Genomic DNA, 21,617 nt, shown 5'->3' with positions numbered 1-21,617 from the left:
TGGTACTCAGAGTTTTCAGATCAAGGCACTGGACAAATTATGTCTGTTGAGGACACACTGACTGCTTCATATAAGTCAGTCCTTTTCCTATGTCCTCACAAGGCGTTGACAGTAGGAGAGGTTAGTTAGCTCCGTGGGTCAGCTCTCCTTAGGACACAAATACTCTTGCTTGCAGAGGTTGCAATCTCTAACATTATCATAATCTTGGATTAAGCTTTTCCTCTATGAGGCTCAGGGTATACTGAAGAGGTGCATGCATATTCAAACCATAGAAAGATTTAAAATAAAGTGCTGCCAGTCCAGAGTTCAGCATGGCTTGTCATTGGTTTGGGATGAAGTAGTCTGGTCTGGTGTTTGTTAATTCTGTGATGGTTTAATCAGTACCATCTGAAGAAGTACCAAACTCTCTGTTCCAAATTCATAATGGCAAAATTTACCAAAACATACCAAACAACTGTATGCAGAGATTACATTAGCAGGTAACAGTGACTCAATTAATGCACATTATTTCAAACAAATCTCATCAGAACAACTTTGCTGGAATTACATTTTTCCAAATCTTCCATCTTTCTTTTTTTTTCCCCTCTTACTGGAATCTCTTATCTCTCATGCCTTGCTTCTCTTTATTTCTAACTTTGTCTTGAAAATTTTTCTCCAATATACATTTTTAAGGTCTAATCTTTCTTTTTTATCTACCTCTTAGAAAATGTGGACTAATTTAAGTGGTACTTAAGGTTTGTCTAAATTAAAAGATAACAAGATCAATATTTGAAACTAATATTTAACTACAAAACAGGCAGAGGATGTGTATGAACAAAGTATAGGACCTACAGTCAAGGTAAGCCCTAACTCCTAAATATTACCCAACAGCAAAGAATACTTTTAAAATAATAATTATAATGATATGCTTGAATAAAGATACCAGGGATAGGGTATCTGTCAGTTCTGTGACAGATTTGGACATCTCTTTTTATTCATATATTCTAATATAATTATGAACAGACAAGTGCATCTACTTATCTTCAGACACGTATAACAACTAAGGCATCATAATCCATAAACAAAGGTTTGAGTACAATGCAAGGTATGCTACTAAGGCCGATAAATATGATAATATGCACAATAAAAAAGAGAAAAGATAACTTTAAAATATGACCTCATCGTAATAAAGAAGTGACAAAAAGAATATTTTTTTTCAATCAACTAGTTACTTTATAAGTTTCCCCCATACATCAAGGATGATAAGAATATTAAAAGAGCTGGTTCTTTGAATATATAACAAACTACATCTTTGAGGAAGGCACAAATGTCCAGGTCCTGATACATTCTTCTCAGATGTCTGCTGTAGAAAGTATTCATGATAGGAAGGCGAAGGTTATTCTCTGAGTCCATTGTTCCATTTGTGTTATACTTCATGGGGAATGTTATCACCTATTACTGGTCATGGATTGAATACTTATCCTGTTTGTTGGGAAACTTCATTTTAAATTTTTCTGAGTGCATGACTTAAACACACATTTATATTATACCCAAGGTTGAGATTACAATTCTTATAATAGCCTTCCTTGTTCATCACAGCAGTAAGTCTTGGGTATCAGATTGTTCGACCACTTCTACTGGCTGCATACTATTGTTCCTTGCTGTCATTTCTCCAATAACTTTTCTATATCTAATCCTCTTTTGGTGTCTTATTCTCAAAGGATATAAACAACATATGACTTATAAGAAAAAGGAAATTCTTAAAGTAAGCTTTCCTAAATAGTATGATCAAAAAGAAAACAAATGTATTTTCACAAATCATGACAGAATAATATACTGTCAAAATATTGTCCCTTAAATATGAAAGCACAATAAGTTAAAAGGAAAAGAAGAAAAAAATCGAAATCTCAGAATTGTAAACCTCTATCACAAATCACACAACACAGAAGGGGATGTTGTTGGGCTGTAAAGGTAACTCAGTAGTTAAGACCACTTTCTATTCTTGCAGAAGACAAGGGCTCAAGCCTTAGCACCTACATGATGGATCAAAAGAAATCTGTAGCTTCAGTTTCAAATCCAAACACTCTCCTGTCCTCTGAACACATATACCTGCTAAAAGAAAACTCTCATATATATAAAAGAAAAAGAATAACCATTAAAGGAATGGGTATTATCAGAGTTGAAAAGAAAATAATTTAATAAGATATCTAATAAGAACACAGAAATAAACTATATTCTCATGTCTTATAAAGTAGACTTTAAAATATGTTTAGGAAAAAATACACAGAAGAGTAAAGCAACAGGTACCAAGATGCCAGTAATAACTGTCTTTCTTAGCATTAGCCTATTTAGTTGATTGGTTGGTTGGTTTATGGATGGATTGATTTGGGAAAGGTATATTTATCTCAGACAGTATTCAAATTATAATCCCCTAGCTTCAGTTAGAAAGTGCTGACTTTATAGATATCTAGACCAATTCCAGATCCTTGTCAGACACTATAGGACAAAACCAATAGACAAAGAACAGATCAATGCAAGCTATCTATGTAACCTACATGGCACAGAAAACTTATCACCTCTTCATATGACATTTCAAATTCATTGGTGTACAATTTTCTCATGTAGATGATTAAAAATTAATCATGGCGCTTTACTCATTGACATTATCTAAGTCTATATATATATACATATATATATATATATATATACAAAGATTAATGATAAGCAAACATACATGTCTATAATTGAATTACTAGCCAAATTAGAATCAAAAGGAAATATCAGCTCTATAGTGTGATAGATATTTATAATTGAACTTCTGTTCAGCCAGTTTGTGTTCCATAGCATGATCCTATCTCAAAAATAAACTAAGTGAAGCAAAACCAAGAAAAAATACACATAAAACATATCACATGGACAATGAAGTACATAAAATGAATTTTAGAATGCCTATGTTCTTCAATTAGCCAAAAAATTAAATAATATGCCAAAATATGTTTGTAGGTAGAAAAGAACATAATAAATACAATTTGACTCTACACGTGAAATCAATAGATTCTTTGCAAAATAAAATGGATGCAAAAACACAGCAAATATTAGCTGTAATTCCACACTATGATTAGTTGTTCCATAAAATGATTAATTTGAAACATTTCTACAAGTAAACTGCTGAATTATATTCAATCCAAATATAATGACAAAATAATACTTTTGTCAAGTATTGATGTTAAAATCAGAGAGGTATTTTGAAATGTATTTTATGATTTTACTTAAGTCCAATAATAAAACTTGACAAATATTTCAGAAAACACAAAAATTAAAAAAATGTTCATACAGGTAAAATAAAAGGCAACAAAGTCTTACCAAATTAACTATTTCACAAGTTCCTGAGATTTGTACATAGAGTAGTTAGTTTCTGTTGTAGCGTCAACAACGCTGTAGTCCCAATCCCAAGAGCTCTGTTGCTCTGTGTTGTTCTCTCTGCTTGTACCAGACATTTGGGCAATGCACACCCATGCAAAATAAAAAAAAAAAAAAAAACACTGATGTTCATAAATAAGTACACTTCTGTCTTGTTGCTCTTTGGTTGCTGTGGTAAAACACCGTGACCATGGCACCTTAGGGAAGAAAGTGTTATATCTGACTTACGGTTACAGAGTTCGTGATGGCTGAGCGAAGAAACAATTGAGAACTCACCTCTTGATCCACAGTCACAAGACAGAAAGAGAATACTAGAAAAGTGTGCATCTCTTGCAAATGCCCACAGCCTGCCCAGAGTGATACACCTCTTCCCATAAGGCCACACCTCCTAATCCTTTGCAAATCTATATTATGTACATTATCTAAGTCGCCAAACATACTTAAAGACTAATGTATTGCAAATATCCACTAAATGTTAATTATGTAATGAAAATAAAAATTGATAGTTACCTTTCTGAGAGGCCAATGAGATGAAATTGATTCTTCTGCTTTTTGAACATCCAAGGGCCCACAGCTAATTTTTCTCTGCTCAAGTTCCTCTACTTGATCTGTGAAATATTTGGGGTCCTTGATTCGATGTTCAAAACTTCTGAGGAATATTTCCCAAAGTATTGTTAATTTAATAAGAATATGTGACTAAATAAAATGGTTCCAGGATAGCCTCTGTGCTCTTTGTTCTCTGGAAGTACTAGGGAGGAAATAATCCCTGTTTAGAAAGCAGTGCCAATAATGGTTGTTTCCCCAAATAAACACCGAGATTTATGAGAGAGTCAAGATAGCTGCATATAAACTCTACACATAGATTAGTCTAAGGAATAAATGTGAGCTGGGTGGTGGTAGCACATGCATTTAATCTGAGCACTCAGGAGGCAGACACGAGCGGATCTCTGTTTGTTCGAGGTTAGCCTGGTCTACAAAATGAGTTCCAAGACAGGCTCCAAACCTACAGAAAAACCCTGTCTCAAAAAAAAAAAAAAAGGGGGGGGGGTCTGGAGAGATGGCTCAGAGGTTAAGAGCATTGCCTGCTCTTCCAGAGGTCCTGAGTTCAATTCACAGCAACCACATGGTGGCTCACAACCATCTATAATGGGGTCTGGTGCCCTCTTCTGGCCTGCAGACATACACACAGACAGAATATTGTATACATAATAAATAAATATTTAAAAAAACCTAAATAACTGAATAAATATACTAATGAGAAAGGATTCCAATTAAAACAGAAACTTTGAAACATCAATTCTCAGTCTTTGGGTTGTGACTCTTTTTTGAGGTCACATATCAGATATCCTGCATATTTACTTTATGATTCACGATAGTAGTAAAATTACAGTTATGAAGTCGCAAAGAAAATATCTATGGTTTCGGGGTGGGGATGACTTCCTCATGGGGAACTGTGTTAAGTGTAGCAGCATTAGAAAGATTGAGAATCAGTGCTTTAGAGCAGAGAAACAATAATTTTGTTTGCTCTCCATCAGGCTCTCTTTGTGAAATGGAAGCTTAGACCACAGCCCTAAAGCAGATGATGTGACTTGCATATGTACCCCCACGCTGAGGTGAACAAGAAAGGCTGCTCCCTGTATGTGCCAAGTAATGCAAGCTTCTGCTTGGGTATGGAGAATACTTGGAAATGCTGATAGAATGGTATCGTCGAGTCCACGGTGAGACACTAGATTATGAAAATTTGCCCTTGGTTTTTATCTCTTTGGTTTTCTGCACAGAGGAGGTTAGAAATATGAAACAGCTGGTTTTCCTTCCAACAGTGATATTTCCACTCTGTTTGCTTTTTTATATTTTCTAAAGAACTTACAAATTAGTTTTGCCTTCATAAATTCCTCATCTCTGTGGATGTGGTAGACTTGACCAGCAGCTTGACCCTTCTCTCGCAGCTATCACTAACCATGCTCTCATTGCGCTGTGGCTTTTATTTTCGAATATATATTTCTATCTAATGTGGTGAAGTTATTGTAATATGCTTTTTCAGGCTTAAATCTCTGTTTTCTTTTTTTTCCTTATTTCTCTGTCTTTCTTTTCTCTCTTTTCTAGACTTCTTTAGGATATTTAGGAAATGAAGAAACTCCTGAAAGAGCTACCTTTTAACTATCTTCCTGACTTCGAGCTTGACCATATGTCAAACTTTGATAAGCCTTCGCATGGAACTTAACACTCAGATATATCTGAGGAGAAAACAAACTCAGGGCTGCATTAGGGGTTCTGCTATAACGTTTGCTGTTATTTCAGAGAGAGTGCTCCTCCTGACTGGACTCTGGAATGAGAAGACAAGGAATACAGAGCCGTAGAAAATAACCAGCTACAGGTCATGAAGAAGAAATGAGATGTTGCAGTAAAGAGACAGAGTGAAAGAATGAGACCTGGTTAAGGGTCAGAAGACAGGCAACTGGTTGAGAGCAAAAAGCTGTAATAAGTATACAAACCAAGTTCACAAAAAATTTATAGCAAGACATATTTGGGTAAGGGATCAGAAATAATAACTATAACTTCATATATGAAAAAAATGGGTCCTAAACTAGAAAGACAATTTTTAAACCTAAATTTATCTTAGGGGCCACCAGCCAAATATGGGAATAGATAAATGTTCTTGAAGTTTATAAAAATAAAATACAGGAGTGGGGTTTTGGGGGACAAGTGAAAAACAAAACAAAACAAAAAACAAAAACAAAACAAACAAAAAAAAAAGAAATGAGATGTTGCAACCTCCATCACTGGTGGGTTTGCCTGTTAGCTCAAAAACCAGCTAATGAAGCTCATATGCTAGCCTAGAAAATAATTATAGCCAGGCGGTGGTGGCACATGCCTTTAACCCCAGCACTCGGGAGGCAGAGGCAGGCGGATCTCTGTGAGTTCGAGGCCAGCCTGGTCTAGATAGAGCTAGTTCCAGAACAGGAACCAAAAGCTATGGAGAAACCCTGTCTCGAAAATCAAAAAAAAAAAAAAAAAAAAAAAAAAAAAAAAAAAAAAAAAAAAAAAAAAAAAAAAAGAAAGAAAGAAAGAAAGAAAATAATTACAATAAAGTAATTTAACACCAAGTACAAATTTCAGGTTTTCATTATTAATCTTGAATTGATATCTTGGGTGACACATTTACTATATAAAGAGAATATACAAATAAATAAACTTGTGAAATTTGAATTTCACAGTAATACGAGTTAAGGAAGCAATACTCTACAATCCATGGTTGCTAAATGAGTATCTTTGTCCCTTTGTTGTGATAGTGAAGATCAATCAACTAATTTGTCATCATCATCCATTTGAAGAATTTTTTCTTTCTCCAGCAGCCCCCAATTCTGAGGGGCTTTTTTGGGGGGACCATTAGGCAGGCTGTGGCCAAGCATAGAGAAGTCATCCTTTTCATTTTCCATGGCAGTGCGACCACTGGCGTTCCCCTCCACCTCCTCTACTTCCGTCACCTACTTACATACTTACTCTTAGTAATCACCTGTCCTTTGCGCTGTCTGTCCTTTCTCCTGCCCTCATTTCTAGTGACCCAAAATGTCTCTGTGCTGCTTTACTTTCTCACCTGTAGAAAATTTGGTTATACTTCAATTTACCTCCCCATTTGTTCTTGTACCTCAGAAATTCAAGTTGCTTTTGTTCTCTTAATTTCTCTAGCTTCCCATTAAAACTGAGACTTTACTCCACTGAATTTTTTATTTTATGAATGAAGTTCTCTGTTTTCTGTTTTTCTACCTTAAACTTGGTAGTTTTTCTTTTATTATTAAGAGTTTTATTGCCCTGTTAGGTAACTTATCTGCTCTCTTTTCAAAATTAATTGGCAATATCAGCACTGCTTGATCACAAGGATGTATGTTTCCTGTGACTGGAACCTGTTAACAATGAATGTTGTGTTCCCAAACCCACAGTGGGAGTTCTCCTTAAAAATCAATGTTAGGCTCCAAGGACACAAGCATTGCTACACGTCTTAATTAAATTTTCATTTCTCAGGTTTCACGAAAATATATCAGAAATTTGTTTCTTATCAATCCCTTTTTCTACAGAATGTTGTTTCTTTTAACTTATAATACTGTCTAGGGAGCAGTTTGCTGATACTTCTGACATTGATTTCCTCTTTCAGGAGACTTCGGCATGTATTAAATAAGAACCTTCATTTGCAAAACCCCTTGGTGCAAACATATAGGTTCCATGCCGCTGATCATATACACTCTGACATCTTTGTCAGTTCTAGGGCAATTTTAATAATACTTTACATATAATGTTACAATAAGCATTCATTTCTGAGAATTCACTGTAGATATAATCTCTTGTCAAGAAGATTAAAAGTGAATAAATCCACCATATTTACATCATATTCTAAAGCATGTTTTGGAGAAATAAATAATTCTACTTTTAGGTCATACATTAAAAGTCATGATATTTTTATATTTTTATATAGCGACTCAATTTTATAATGCTTGTTTAATAGTAGGATTGTTATCGCAGCTAATATAAATCATCATAAGCACATAAATGATGGATGTGAGAATGATGTGCCTAACCACAATACATATGATATCTATGGCTATTGACGGATTTTCAAGTGGGATATAGGGAATTATGATTGTGGTAATAGAGAGGAAATATCAATTATTTATTTTATGTGGGGGAGTTATAGGTCAGACGTAAAATGGACTCATTATTTTTCTCTTATTCTCAAAGGCTCCCTCCAATGAGTGTCTATTGATCTATCTTCACCAGCAGTATTCCCTTACTGATGGATCAGGCATTTCTATGCTTGAAATTCAAACTTTTTTTATCAGAAAGATTTTTTTTCATTTGTCCAATTGCTTACTTTTCAAAAATTGAGATTTTTCAGAATCTTAGTATAATAGCAGGCCAACCCTAAACTCTGTAACCTTTAATGAAATTGGTTACTTTGTACATTTAAATGCGAACCAATCCAACCTCAGTAGATGAAAGTGGGAAATAAAAATTCTGGAATAAACAAAAGGTATAAAAAATGAGACAAGACAGTTGCTAATCAACTCCACAATATTGTCACTCTAAGAATAGGAGAGTCTGTTTTTTTTTCTTAATTGTAATATTTATTTTGTTTTGTGTTTGTGTGTGTGTGTGTGTGTGTGTGTGTGTGTGTGTACATGCCATTGTGGAGGTCAGAGGACCACTAGCAGAAGTTTATTCTCTGCATCTTTTGTGTGGATCCCCAGGATCCAACTCCTTTGTTGAAACTAGGTGAATACGTTTGTCAGTTGGGTCTTCTTACTGCTCTGAGTCTGGCTAAAATTTTTTAGCTTATTTTTGGGAAAAAAAGTACTACAGGGAATGCAATGCGTGTGTGCTTGTGTGTGAATATGTGTGTGTGTGCGTGCATGTGTGATGTGTAGATACAGGTAAATGCATATATTTAATTTCAACACACTTTTCAGGAGAGCAAGTCTTTTGCATACTATACCACCAATATCATGCCAGCTAATAATAACCATAATATTATTTTTATTAGGGTATACAAATCATATTGTAAAATCAATTAAAATGGCCGGGCTGTGGTGGTGCGCGCCTTTAATCCTAGCACTTGGGAGGCAGAGGCAGGCGGATCTCTGTGAATTCGAGACCAGCCTAGTCTACAAGAGCTAGTTCCAGGACAGGCTCCAAAACCACGGAGAAACCCTGTCTCGAAAAACCAAAAAAAAAAAAAAAAAAAAAAAAAAAAAAAAAAAAAAAAAAAAAAAAAAAAAAAAAAAAAAAAAAAAAAAAAAAAAAAAAAAAAAAAATTAATTAAAATGTCCTTTTGTTTACAGAATTTATTTTATAAAAAACAATGAAATGTAATTTTACATTGTATAAACCGTCATACAATTTTTTCCAAAGGTAGTCATTGTGAATTGATAAAGAAGTCATAATATATATGAATATGTATTCAGATTTTAAAAGAAATAGATAGTTTTTTTGGTCTTGAAATTTTGTGTTATAATTTTTTCTTTTGATTTTAATATGACGTATTGAGAATAATGTGAAAAGGAAATACATAAGAAAAGAAAATTTTTTTTTTCAGTTGGGAAATGTGAGGGGAAAAGTTCATAAAAGAAGAAATGAAAAGTAGACTAGCCCAGGAACAAGAAAGAAGATTGAAAAGCCACACTTAAAAATTATAACTATTAATGACATTTTTAGAGGTAGTGACTCAAACAATCACCCAGTGAAGTTCCCCTACTCCCAAAGAAAGCTGGACTGAAGAACATTGGTCTGACACTTACTCTCTTCCTATCAGGCAGGACCAGTCATCATGTTCAATCAGAGAATCAAAGTAAAAAGACAAAATTTTTTTAAAAAGAAAAAAACCAGATAATAGAGTAGGATATACGAAAAGGCGGATGGGGTAGTGCTTCTGTATATTTTTAACATCTCAAGGTGTCAAGGTAATAAGAAGTAGTAAGAGCAAGAACCATAGAATTCCTAAGCTGAAACAAGGGTCTATAGATAATTAAAATGTGTACCTTAAGCAATTAAAATGGTTCTTAAAAACGAACGTGTTTCTGAACAGCACAAGCTAAAAGATGCCTCTCATGGGACATTCAAATTAGCTATTATGAATTGAAGATTAAGTGATAGTACTTGTTCATTGCAAAAAAAAAATCCATGCTTGGCTACAAACCATGGCGATGATGCAAAAGAATATGAATGTAAATTAAGCCAGCCAAAGAATGATGATGAACTGAAAACAATGATAGACTTTTGCTGATTTGTAAACTAAATTTATGATTGTGCATTCTAGCTAAAGTCAAGGTCTTTCTTGATTGGACACATTATATTTGCTTCTTATGTATGGAAAAACAAAAGGGCAACATATAAAAAACAAGAAATAAAAGATTTTAAATGGGTTTTTATGTGAAAAATGAATTAATATAGAAAAAGTTTAGTCATATATTCTTGAAAAAATAATTTGCCTTGCAATAAACAGAAGTTTTTTTTTATTTTATAATTTTTTTTATTGCTACATAGACACATCCCCACAATACCTCTTTCTTTTAACTCAAATAGGAAACTGCTTTATGCTTCTTCCTGCTGCTAGTTGAGAAGTCTGAGTAACAAAAATGCTTTAAGGCAAGCAGGATTTGCCTAGACATCAATAAACTGGGAAGGCGCTCAGCAGGCCCCTTGTAGTGTCAATAAAGGCTCACAATGACTTGCTAGTCAGCCCTCTGCTTGGCTGTGTTGCTGAGATTAGGCTCTCAAAACTTGAGAGATTTTTAATTTAGTAAACCTCAAATAGGGACGGACATGCATCAGCCAGGAACCCAGGTCTTACAGTAAGCTTTCTCATGTTATTTATAAACTTCGGCAGCTGGGCAAACTCTATCCCTGAACTTCTGGAACCCCAGGTTTTACGAAAGAGAGTGATGTGTTTTCATTTCTTGCTGCCCCAGGAGTTACTCAGAATTCCTCCTCCAGTCCAAGGATGGCCAAGTCCTGGTGGTGGCCCGCATCGTTTTCTGATGAGAAAAGTGCAAACTTAATGGCTTGCCTAATAGGACTACCAGTGGCAATGCTCAGTCTTAAGGAGCAGGAATTCAGACGTCAGAGCCTCAGGGATCTAGGGGCTAAGGCACACAGATAGGAAGGAGTCTGGCTTCCAGGCTCTGTTTCCTGCTGAGGAAGAGTGCAGATGGTACGTGTGATAAGCCCCTGCAGGCAGCTCCAGTGGATGTGCCGGAAACTAGGAAGGAGAGGTGCTCACACACACACGAAACTCAGAAAGTGCGCCAGCTGCACAATACAATAGGGATAAGGAAAATGGGAGGAGGGGTGAAAATCAGAGGCCAAAACACTTGAGTTAGATTTTCAAGACGTGTCTGCCTGTCCTGCGTTCAACCCTTTCGTTCTTCTTCTCTTGGACTGAGAATGTTTGTGGGTCTGCCTGAGTCCAGTCCAGAGGTCGCTGCTTTTTCTCTGAATCCTGGTTCTCTGCAGTTAAGTTTAAATGGCAGTGGACTTCCCTATGCTTCTTCGTGAGTAGTTTCCAAATGACAACGAGAGGGTCACACAAATACCCATAACGTTCATAAGGCCACCTCTGACTTCACTGGCTTACCGCAAACCTCGGGCTGGGATCCTCATTACACACCCATTCTGGCCAAGACCAGCTCATTGACTCCCGTGTATATTTGTATTTTCCAGACAGAGTTGTGCACTAAATAATGAACGTCCTCCTTCTACTTCCCTGCTGGATGTCACTCTACATCGGACAGGTTTATTCACTAGTGCGATCATGTATGTTTAGCAAACACGCTTTCCGTAACAGGCTCCTTTCTCATCCCACCCCTAGTCCTATCCATGGCATTCCTCCTGTGGGATGAGTGTCTCTTCTTTCTCAGATCCGACACACTCTTTACATTGATGTAGTCAGATAGTTCGGACGCTCGTGGATCCTTGGCGTTGTCGTTTAGGCGTCCTGGGAAACGGTAGGAGTGTGTCTGTGTGTGTCTCTGGGTTTTTGAGTATGTGCGCGAGAACGCGCGCGCGTGCGACAGTGAGCTTCCTCCCCCGGCATAGTGCAGACCGAGCCCACGACGTTACTCTCCTAGCTGCCGCCAGCAACGCAAGGCAACAGCAGCCTCCGCCCCCTCAGCCCTGTGATTGGCTGGCCTTGCTTATCAGTTTCCAGTTACGGCGAGGAAAGGGCCAGTGACGCCCCCAGCCCAGCTGCAGAAGCGACCGCCACCTCCTATGCACAAGGTGTCACATTTGAAAAGAAACCTGAGCCCCGGGGAGACGGCGCCTAGCGACCCTGGCCTGGCTAGTGCAAACTGCGCGGCAGGACGCTGGGCAGCGCTGGGGAGCCCAGAGAGCTCCACCGCAGAACATCCTAGCGACCTGATTCTGGGATCTCGGCTCCACGCTCCCTTCGCAATTTTCAGATTTCTCCCCTTCGCTTATTTCCCCAAAACGGAGCCTTTATACCAGGAGAAGGTGCCGGATCTGGGGCAACCAGGACTTTCCCGGGCACCCAAGATGCGCTCCATTAGAAAACGGTGGACCATCTGCACTATAAGTCTACTTCTGATCTTTTATAAGACAAAAGAAATAGCAAGAACTGAGGAGCACCAGGAGACGCAACTCATCGGGTAAATGCGTGTTCAGGATATGACACAGTAAAGCCATAGTGAAATGGGTACAGAGTGATGTTTGGATGGCTGTGTGTGTTGGTTTGAGCTTCTGTATGGCTAGTGCCATGAATTAAATAACAATGGCTCTTTGGAGGTGTGTGTGTGTGTGTGGAGATGAGGGGTTCCATGCTGTTTCCTGTATGAGTTTAACTTGTCCTGTCCTGTGCGGTAGTGGTGGTGGTGGTAGTGGTGGTGGTGATGGTGGTGATGGTGGTGGTGGTGACAGATATATTGGCACAGGGTGCCGCTTGCCAAAGAAGTCACTGCAGAAGTGTCAACAAAGAACGTGTGCCCTTGTCATTTGAATGCTTGAGCGGAACTCAGGAGATGTCTTTACTCACCGAGTCCTTGTCTTTCCTCCCTTCTGTGTCCTGCCAGTCTGGGAAAATACTATAAAAAGCGGCTTTCTCGAAAGGCAGAAGAAGTTTAAGTTCACAGAAGAGGAAATGGCTCTTCTTTACTCTTCCTTGTTTGTTTGTTTTTGATTTTGGTGGTGGTGGGAGGCGCCTGTGAGATCTGGCTTCTTTCTTTTTTTTTTTTTTTTAATTAGCAATTACAGTGACAATAAGGATGATACCTTACTTGCTCCTCCACAGATAAAACTCCTGGGTTTCATGGTTTCTGTTTTAGAAGGGCACTATGCCTTCACGGTCTGTTTTCTCCTTCTTGAGTTTGTCAAGATGTGTTCAAAATCTCCGCCCCATTAAGTTCTCTAAATATCACACTTCCTTCCTCTCTCCTCTGGCCTCTCAGCCTTTGAAGTCTCTGGGGAGCAGACCTCCTTGTAACTTCGTGTCTCTGACCGACTTGGAAGCTTTTTTTTTTTTTCTTCTGAGGATATGATCCTCCTTGTCAACTCTGTTAAAAGTCCTGTTTCGGAAATCCTTCCAAGCCCGGAGGTTTCCGCAGTCGGAAAGAAACTGCCCTGGCTGAGATTTCCTTCTGTTTTTAAATTGTCTCTGACATTTTTAAAACGAAGAAGGATGCTTGGCCATTTTTGTTTGCGCGGGGGCACGGGGCTGGTAACACACACACTGTGAAACTTTACGCAGCTCTTTTCTTAATATCCCTGCTCCTCTATGAGTAATCAGTCGCCTTTAAGTGAGCAAGACGCAGGTGTATCCTCGCGGAAGGACTTGTTAGTTTGTACAAAGCTAGCCTAACAGTACCACATTCAAAGGGGACTGTAGGAGAAAGGAAAGCTAATAAGGAGGAGGCTGAATGGTCCTTATGCTTCAGCGAACCTATTCAAGGTCTGTATCAGAGAAAATAAAATAAAATAAATAAATAAATAAATAAAAAAAAGACCCATGTGAGGTCGTTTACACAGAAGTGGGTGGTTTGAAAATCCACATCAATGGTGGGAAAGAAAAAAATTGGGAGGGGTGTGGGCATCCCCAGCAGACCTGTTTTTGCCAGGCAGACAAAGGGGTCTTGAAGGTGGTGAACTCACGCGTGGGAATTCCTGGAAGAGGCGGAGGCTGGGGCTTGTGAGTAGAGGCTCTTTGTTCCCTTCTGAACTGATGGGTTCGGAAGATGAGCCCCAGCCTAGACAAAGCATCCAAGCCTCCCCAGGACTCCAGTGGTTTGAGACCCTGGTGAGCGGGAGTGGGCGTGGCGACGAGCAGGGTCTCCAAATACTAGGAAGGAATCAATTTTTAGCTTGGGTAAACTGCCTCCTGGGGAAGGCAGGCACCCCAGTGTCCTGGGGGGGGGGGTAACAGATTCAGGACGTTCCGCGTTTCACAGTGACACGTCTTCTGTGGCCTTTTTCTGGAAACCTTTGGCGGGTGGGCGCAGCTCTGGGAGGTACTAAACGGAGGTTGGGAACCTCAAGCACCCTCACCGTGGCTGGGTAGCTCTACTAAGCCGTGGCCTGCACCCTTTGCCCTCTTTGGTCCCAGATCATTTGAAAAAGATTGAGGCAGTCACTTGAGTTAACAAAACAGGAAGAGAGGTGTGCCTCGTGTCTAGCCTTTCCTCTCAGAGAACTAGCAGCCACAGCAGGATAAAAGGAAACGGATTGGAGGGTGCATCGTTTGCTAAAGGAGTGAACCTTTTGTGACAGTCAAAAAAAAAAAAAAAAATCACGCTCAAAGCTCCTCCTCTTTAAATAAAGCCGGCAACTGCAGTCCTTTCAGAACAAAACAGGGATCTGGTTGTGGAGAACCCCCCCCCCCCCCCGCCCCTTACACACGTGCTGGAGGAATTCTGACTCCCAGGAGTTCCAGACTCAGAAGCACAAGGTGGAGCCAGTGTTGCCAGGAGCAGTGCTGGGAAGCTGTTGTCTCTGGACATTCGTTCCCCTTTCCTCCAGAATGCAACATTACGGGAGAAAAGCACATGCTTTTCTTTCAACTCCCCAGCCCTGCCTCTGGTGGAACAGCTGACTCTCAGCTAACTCATCTCTCTTCTCCCTGCAAGCTTATGAGAGAGAGAGAGAGACCACTTTTGAGGTGATGTAAAGAGCCAAGGGGCTCTGGAACCCAGACCAAAGCTTCATTTAGAAGTGAAGTCACAGAGGCAGTGTACAGCCTTTGGGGGGCACTGCATGCCTTGCAGGTGGGCCATAGTGTCAACCCAGTCCTTTAACCTTACGTTCCTCTGGGTTCATATTCAATGTCCCCGTTCCCATATGAATCTCCTAGCAGGCAGTGTCTGTTCAGCCCTTCCTCCTGTAGCAGACCCCGTGCAATCAGTGCGGCATCACTCTTTGTCCCACTTTCCCACTTTTTCTATGTTTGTCAGAATACATTGGAAATGGCTTTGCAGATTTCCACATGCAATACATGCACATGGCCCTCTAATGAGGAAGGAATTCGCAAGTGTGACAAAGTTAAATGGTGTAGAGGTGTCTGTTTGGATTAGATTCCCCAGAACTTGCTTGGCTGACTAAAATATGACTTAAGCTTACTTGTCCATTGCACATCTTCTCCCCTCCCCTTAAGTCTGCTTACATTAGATTACTAAGTTATCAACAGCTTTGACTTCTGGCAGTCATAAAGCTGAGAGGAAAGTTTAAACACTGGTACTTAGACTATGCATAGGACAAGTGAGTTTCAATGTGTTTAAAGGTAGAAGGTGGTTTTGGAAATCAGCATTCCATGGTTTCTACTTTACATCATAGATTATCTTTATAACCACACTACACTATATCTTACCTTTATTTATTTGACACTCTAGGAATAAATGTGGAAATACCCGCTGCTTGGATTCAAACTTAGTTTGATATTACTTTTAGAAGTTTAAAATAGTGAGGAAGCTTAATCTAGTCACATTCATTCCAAAGCTAAGTAGTCATTAGGAGCTTCAGTGGGATGGCACTTGGCTGGAGAGACCTAATATCCAAAAGCATATTTAACCACCTTTGTCCTGTATGACAGAACTGAAGAAATAAAGATTTGCAAAGTCTGGAAAGTCATATCAAGGAGAAAACACCAATAAAAGATTTGTAGATATTAAGTGACAAAAGTAAGAGTATCCCCTTGACCGTGGGTGTTATATATTTTCATCTTTGTTGACTTTTTGCAGCATGGTAAGCAGGAATACTGGAAAACTACAATCTTTAGAATTCTTTGACATCTTTAGTCTCTTCCCTTTCAAAATTGCATGTTGGATGTTTGGGAGATATCTCTGTGCAAACAAAAATTATGTTTCCAGTGCAGCTGTTCAGAAGACATGTCCAAACTAGAAAGAGAAGCAAGCAGTGGGTGGAAATATCCATCATCATGCCTTGAATTCATGGGCAGGTAGTCTGTACTAAGACAGAGCGAAACCAATATCATTTGCAAAAACATCCCTTGGGACCTGTCTAGCTTTGCAGAAGAAAAGGTATGCTCTCTAGGCTCAGATGACTCTTCTCAGCATTAAAGAGAAGTTTGAGGACTTGTACCCACCCATTTCCCTTCAAGGTTCTTTCCAATGACAAAAACCTGATATGTGGCCAATCACCAAGGTAACAGAAGCAGTTCAAGCAGTGAGGCGCTATGGTGACATAGTGGCCACAGAAAGCGGACTTTTATGTTTTAAAAATTGCTGTTTGAATTTTGATTTTAGAAGTTCTGATAAGGCGCCATAGAACCAAGTATATCATTATGAAAACCACTGAACAGGTAGAAATACACTCGCGATTAAGTGCCATAATAATACATAAATTCTAAAAATTCAATCTCATGTGCAATTTTACTTCTATGAAAACATATTGGTTGGAAAAATTATTACCCTAAATCTTTGCTATCTGTAGTAGAAAAAAGAGATATTGACAGCTATTAATGGAGTGAAGATCCTTGTCTCTTCCCACGAAAATAATGATAATTTATGCCTCCTTAAAAATGCGTGCCAAAGTACTAAGGCTAACTTTTGTGCACATCCACATTTTCACTCACATGTAATTATTATCATTAAAAGTATAATATGAAAATCAATGACTGGATCACTGCTTAGTAAAATAATACTCTGTTTCCTAACATCCTAAGTGACCTCTGCAAAATGATTATCATTATCCTTGCACAGACATGCAAATGTGTCATTTTCATCAGTAGAACTGTGTAAAATATTAATTTTTATAGAGTTCCAAATTTCAGAGGGAGTGGCTTTCATATGATTTCAAAAACAGCACAGTGGGTTGCTTTAAATTAAAACTACATATTAACAAAATAATGCAAAGCAAGAAACAAACAACAAACGTCCAGTTTGAGAATCCTCCAACAGCTATTAAAGGCTGTGTTTCTATTGGTAGAGAAAATTCTCTAGGCAATATACACACATTCAGACTTTGTGATTTTAACAGTCAGGTTGCTTTTTAGTAATGCTATTGAGAGGCAAAAAAAAAATTGCTCCGTAGGTACAGTAAATAACCAGTACAAATATTGAAAGAGCTAAGCTTTTTCTTCCTCTGCGATAGTGAATGTCCTTCTAATTTCCCGAATCCTTTACAAGAATCAGAAAGACAAATGTCCGTTCAATGGTGAACTGCTTAGTTCTACAGGTCCTCCTGGCTGAAATGAAACAAAACAAAACAAAACAAAACAAAACACTGTCTATCGCCATTGTAACACCACCAAAACCCTAAAATCACCAGTTCACATGGTAAACTATTTACTAGAGAATATTAATTAAAAGAGGTGGTTGCTTTTACAACAATACAACAGCACTAGATTACGAACAGAATGAGTTTTCTTCTCTGTCTCCTGGAAATCTCATCCTTATGATGTTAGAAAACAATTGTTTTTAAATCGGCACTTCAACAATGTTTGAAAAGTTACTTTGTTAGAGAGAAAATGCACAATCTCCACAGTCATTGCTTATTAAATAATCATATTGCTGTTCGTCATAAGGCTAAGGTAAGACACAGTGACCTAGTGAAGTAGGGCCCAAGAATACAGAGTAAACACTGCATGACATCAAGAACATAGACAGATCTGCTATGCACGAGATTTTCTCTGTAGTCCTCAGTAAAAAGTATTTTCAGTACTTTTATATGAAACTTTACTTTTACCTTCTCTGAAACAAAATTAATCTTGGTGGCCAAAGTCCTAGGCTTACAGAGTCATTGACCAAATATCACACTGCTTATTATGTAGGCAGTGGGGGTGGGGCTAGATGGCATTGTAGCTTTGATGAGAGTTGTTTTTCTTCAAAAGTCCTTAGGTCTGTCTTATACGAAAGACAGATTCTGTTCTAAAATATTATGTAGAAGTTTGCTGGGATACTATCCATCACTTAATTCCTAGAATATCCTCCTTCATGCTTCTCCTCCCTTCTAACTTGTGAAAATAATATACAATCTCTAATCACTAATGTAAATATAATTGTGTATGATGATACTTATGCAAAGTGCTTCTGATTCTCACACAGCTTGCCTCTTTGTTTTCTTTCAGAGATGGTGAATTGTGTTTGAGCAGGTCTCTTGTCAACAGCTCTGATAAAATCATTCGGAAGGCTGGCTCAACCATCTTCCAACATTCTGTACAAGGCTGGAAAATCAATTCTTCCTTAGTCCTGGAGATAAGGTGAGTTTCTTTAATAAGCTCCCCAAATTTCACATCATGATCTTAAATATGTTGGGTTTGGCAAACTTATATTGGACACTTGATTTATGGCTTAAGTATGAATCCTTAATGAAAAAGTGAATCAGTTATATTTAATGTTCCTCATGGAAGAATGTGGAACCAAGAAATAAAATCTTTGCATAGTCAAATATTCAAGGATGATGGACTTTCAAATATACTATCTCATTATCAGTGGAGTAAAATATTGAGCAAAGTACTAACCTTTAGCATGTTTTTACTCAATTGATCAGGACGGACATTCATTTTAGGAATCATTTTCATAACTTTTCTTTTTTGAGACTTCATTCTGATTTGACATTTAACTGCATAGAACAGAGGTTCCTTGATTCCTATTGTTTTAAGTATATATTGGTTTGATTTATTCAGTGTTCATGCCTGTATAATTTCATGTGAAAAAGGGTATAAAATCAGCAAATAAACTTTCTGAAGTTCTGACTTAATCTTTACCAGACTGACATTTTAAGCAAGCATTAATTATTGAAGCAAACTCCAATGACTCCTTATATCCATTTCACTCTCTTTTATTTCAACCCAAAGTTAATGAGAGAATTGGGCTAGACATTCCTATGCATGGAGGAAGTGAGAATCTCATTTTTTCCTTATAATTTCATTGCACCATTGTTGTGGTTGGTATGCCTAAACTAGAACATTTTGGTAATTAGGAACTCTAAGAAGCTTTAGAGAACATATCCATATACATAAAATCATCAGTTTTCAGTGTTTTTTTTTTTTGCAAAATGCTAATTATTCATTGATTGAATACTAACATCAAAATTTTGTAATAGTAACTGACTGATTAAAAAGTGAGGGTCTCATCTCTTCATCAGCTTGGCATTTTTGTCATCTTGTAATACCTATAGAGTAGTATCTCTTTTGGTGTCTCCCATAGGTAGCTCTGCATTGGAATCTAATATAAGTTAGCAATGAACGAATTATTAGGAATGAGGTGATAGAGGAGCATTGCATTAAGTCTCAGAAGTTGATTGTAAGAGAAAAGAAAAAAAATGATTAAAAAGAAAAGTTATTTAAAATCATGACTCCAAAGAAAAATTATCTGGCAAGAAAGGAGACCTTTAGGTAATGCTACATAGAGGATGTAAAAGAAAGCCATAAAGAGTTATAAAAAACAAAATTGCAATAGTTTAACCAACATACATAGCCATGCTTAAAGTGTGTCATTTCCATGAAAATCTAAAAAGTGTATTAAATGAATAATACAGCTCCATATTTAATACTTCAGTACACGCATTCCTGACATTTTTTAATAAATAGATTATATATATTATATATATTACGGGGTTTTAAATTTACATTTCACTTTTTACTAAGGTAGCCAGTTTTAAGGTGTTAAATATAATCTGACTGTTGTGAGTCCTCTGTTGAAACTTTACAAATGAATGAAGGCTGCAGTTGCAGTTTTAAAGGTGAGCTTTTTCAGTTAATAGCTGATAATGTGAATGAAATGCTAGTACTAGCTATGCTCGTATTTTTTTCTCTTAACAGTCAAAGAGGTAAACAATGCAACAGTGAACAAATATTGAATAATACATAGAAATTTGCATGGAAGTAATAATTTGTAAGTTCATTATTGCAGAATGTGCAAACAGTTTGTAAAAATCACAATTGCTTCTGGCAGCAATAACTACTGTGTATTAATCAGTTTGGCACCTGTAATAAAAGATTTAGCATATGAAAACATCTTGTTGTTTGACTTAGATTTTACAAGTCTGTTGCTAATAATCCCATCTGTGACAGGGTAGTTGGATACTGTCAAAGTTTCAAGTTTTACAAATATTCTACTTTGAATGCTTTGATTGGTCCAAAACATATAATTAGTTTTGTCTTAAATATTTGAATTGTGTTTTAAGGTTTTTTTAGTTTTCCTCAAAATTATAATTTTATTTATAATGATCTAATGACATTTCTAATAAATTGTTAATTTACATTAAAGTGCTCAATAGTTGTATAGGAGCCTTCCCTATATTTTGGGGGTATGAATTGTTTCTAGTGTTCAGTCCTTCATCCCGTTGGTCTGCAGCTTTCATTAACACATCAGGTGTTGACCTACCAGGCAATTGTATGGTAGGAAATTGTCCAAGGAGATTGGAGTTCCTTGTGCTCTGAAGACTCAAGGTTTAAGGAGTCCATGAACTTTACAAGCAAATTTACAACCAAAGTGCCTACCACATTCTAAGGCTTTGCTGTGTTGACATTAGTTTGTTTATATCATTGTCTTCAGAAGTGACCCATTTCAGCTTCCTTACTTGTGAATAAGGCTGTTAATGTCAGCTTCTTCTCAGCATCTTCTCCTGACCTATTTTACATATTTTGTTTTGTTTTTTCTTTTCTCAGTTTTCATATATTAAATAAACAAAGCACTAAAAAGTGCAAATGCCAAATAAAGGTGTAGAAATGAGTGAACTCAGCTACTCTCCCAAAACAGCCTAACCAATAATTAGTGAGCTATTTTAATTTGTCATAGTCCTTAATCATGCAAGACAGCTCAACTCAGCAGAAGCGCACATTTGTGTGTTTAGTTCTGTAAAATAAGTTGCTGTTACATTTATAGATTTCTTTTCTAGATAAGCACCACATACAACAGTCACATATGGACTGTGATCAACCAGTGATGAGAATGTTAATTGTGGCCTAAGAAGCTCATGTAGCCAGAGTTGGCATTCCAATTCAGAGCTTTGCTGAGCCAGTCTTTTAATGGAAAAAATTGCAGATGATACTATTTAAGTACTAAATGTAGAGTATTCCTTTATGGAGTAGACAATATTTATTTGGTGTAAATTAACAGAAATTTTAAGTTGTCATCATCCAGTTTTACCAAATTTATAGCCAAGTGTGAAGTGCTAAAGTGTATAAACAGTGTCTTCAATATATTGTAGTGATTTTAGTTTTGATTTTGTGTGATTGCTTAGGATATTCTTTTTGGTATTAAACA

The 21,617-nt window shown here is 37.4% G+C and overlaps 1 protein-coding gene across 1 annotated transcript in view; it reads left to right on the top strand.

Annotated features, from left to right (window-relative positions):
* The first annotated feature begins 12,140 nt into the window (after window positions 1-12,140).
* Window positions 12,141-21,617, top strand: part of St8sia4 (ST8 alpha-N-acetyl-neuraminide alpha-2,8-sialyltransferase 4) — an 89,046-nt gene continuing 79,569 nt past the window's right edge. Inside the window, exons 1-2 of the mRNA XM_050153435.1 lie at window positions 12,141-12,554; window positions 18,476-18,607. Coding sequence (XP_050009392.1) covers window positions 12,157-12,554; window positions 18,476-18,607 — 530 coding nt within the window. The 5' untranslated portion in view covers window positions 12,141-12,156. The remainder of the gene's footprint in view (window positions 12,555-18,475; window positions 18,608-21,617) is intronic.

This window comes from Alexandromys fortis, unplaced genomic scaffold, assembly GCF_014885135.2.
Source record: "Alexandromys fortis isolate MF-2015 unplaced genomic scaffold, M_Fortis_MF-2015_v1.1 scaffold_61, whole genome shotgun sequence".
In the NCBI taxonomy this organism is placed as follows: domain Eukaryota; kingdom Metazoa; phylum Chordata; class Mammalia; order Rodentia; family Cricetidae; genus Alexandromys; species Alexandromys fortis.
Note: the sequence above shows the minus strand (reverse complement) of the source record. Positions and strands in the feature narration are given on the sequence as shown.